The following is an 857-nucleotide window of genomic DNA, read 5'->3' on the forward strand; positions in this document are numbered from 1 at the left end:
TGGGCCGTCCGGCGAACTCAGTGCTGTGTTGAAGCAACGCCTCCCGTATCGCCACGTCTCCGTTCAGAACCACGATGTCGTTGCGTCCGAGTCGGATCTGGTAGACGTTCCCGTACTTCTTGGCCAGCTTTGAGAAGGTGATGTGGGGCATCTGGCCGAGCTGCATGGCGTTGCCCACTAAAGGCCAGGCGAACGGCCCGGGAAGCCGCTTCTTAAACGTGAGGTTCCTGACCCACAGACCGGCCTCGAGGAAGAAGAGGATGATGAAGGATGCGATGAGAGCCGGCTGAACCTGCCCGCTCCATTCCTTCATGATGCTGCTGCTCTTCAGTCCAAACTCGGCTTCAGGCAGAGCCATTCTTCTGATCAAATGCCCTTTTCTTGCTTAAATAATGCTCAATACATACAGAGAAAAAGAATAAGCAAAAATCTAAATCTCTCTTTAAAATCAAAATCAACTCTCACTTTTTATCTTGTGTTTTATCTTGCATTGATTGAGTTTTCTACACTTGCATTGCTTTTCCAGGTGAAGCTCATGTGTTTTCTGAGCTGGCTGGTGGGATTCATGTCTTTTATATATGTTTGCAGCACAGGGGGCCGGACCCGAGGATATCTCACTCCGCCCACTCTGGAGACTCCGTCAGAAGATCTGCACTGGAACCCGCGCGTGAATCATCTCTGTTTCGTTTGCACGCGCTCTGTCTCTGAGGTATTTCTCATAATCACTGCGGAGAACTTCACTGTGCAAAACTTTGTATGCTTTGTGCCAATCGCCGTAGTGTAGTTGCAGTTGTCAATTCAACTCAAATAAGTGATGCATTTAATCGTTTCGTGTTACTGCGCATCTGAACTCTTCG

At 48.9% G+C, this 857-nt stretch overlaps 1 protein-coding gene across 1 annotated transcript in view; it reads right to left on the minus strand.

Annotated features, from left to right (window-relative positions):
• Positions 1 to 540, minus strand: part of cyp1c1 (cytochrome P450, family 1, subfamily C, polypeptide 1) — a 3,095-nt gene extending 2,555 nt beyond the window's left edge. Inside the window, exon 1 of the mRNA XM_079632407.1 lies at positions 1 to 540. This exon is cut by the window's left edge and continues 2,555 nt beyond it. Within this exon, the coding sequence (XP_079488533.1) occupies positions 1 to 358 (358 nt within the window). The 5' untranslated portion in view covers positions 359 to 540.
• Between the last annotated feature and the right edge of the window lie 317 nt (positions 541 to 857).

Source organism: Phoxinus phoxinus, assembly GCF_949152265.1.
Source record: "Phoxinus phoxinus genome assembly, chromosome: 13".
NCBI classification, from domain to species: domain Eukaryota; kingdom Metazoa; phylum Chordata; class Actinopteri; order Cypriniformes; family Leuciscidae; genus Phoxinus; species Phoxinus phoxinus.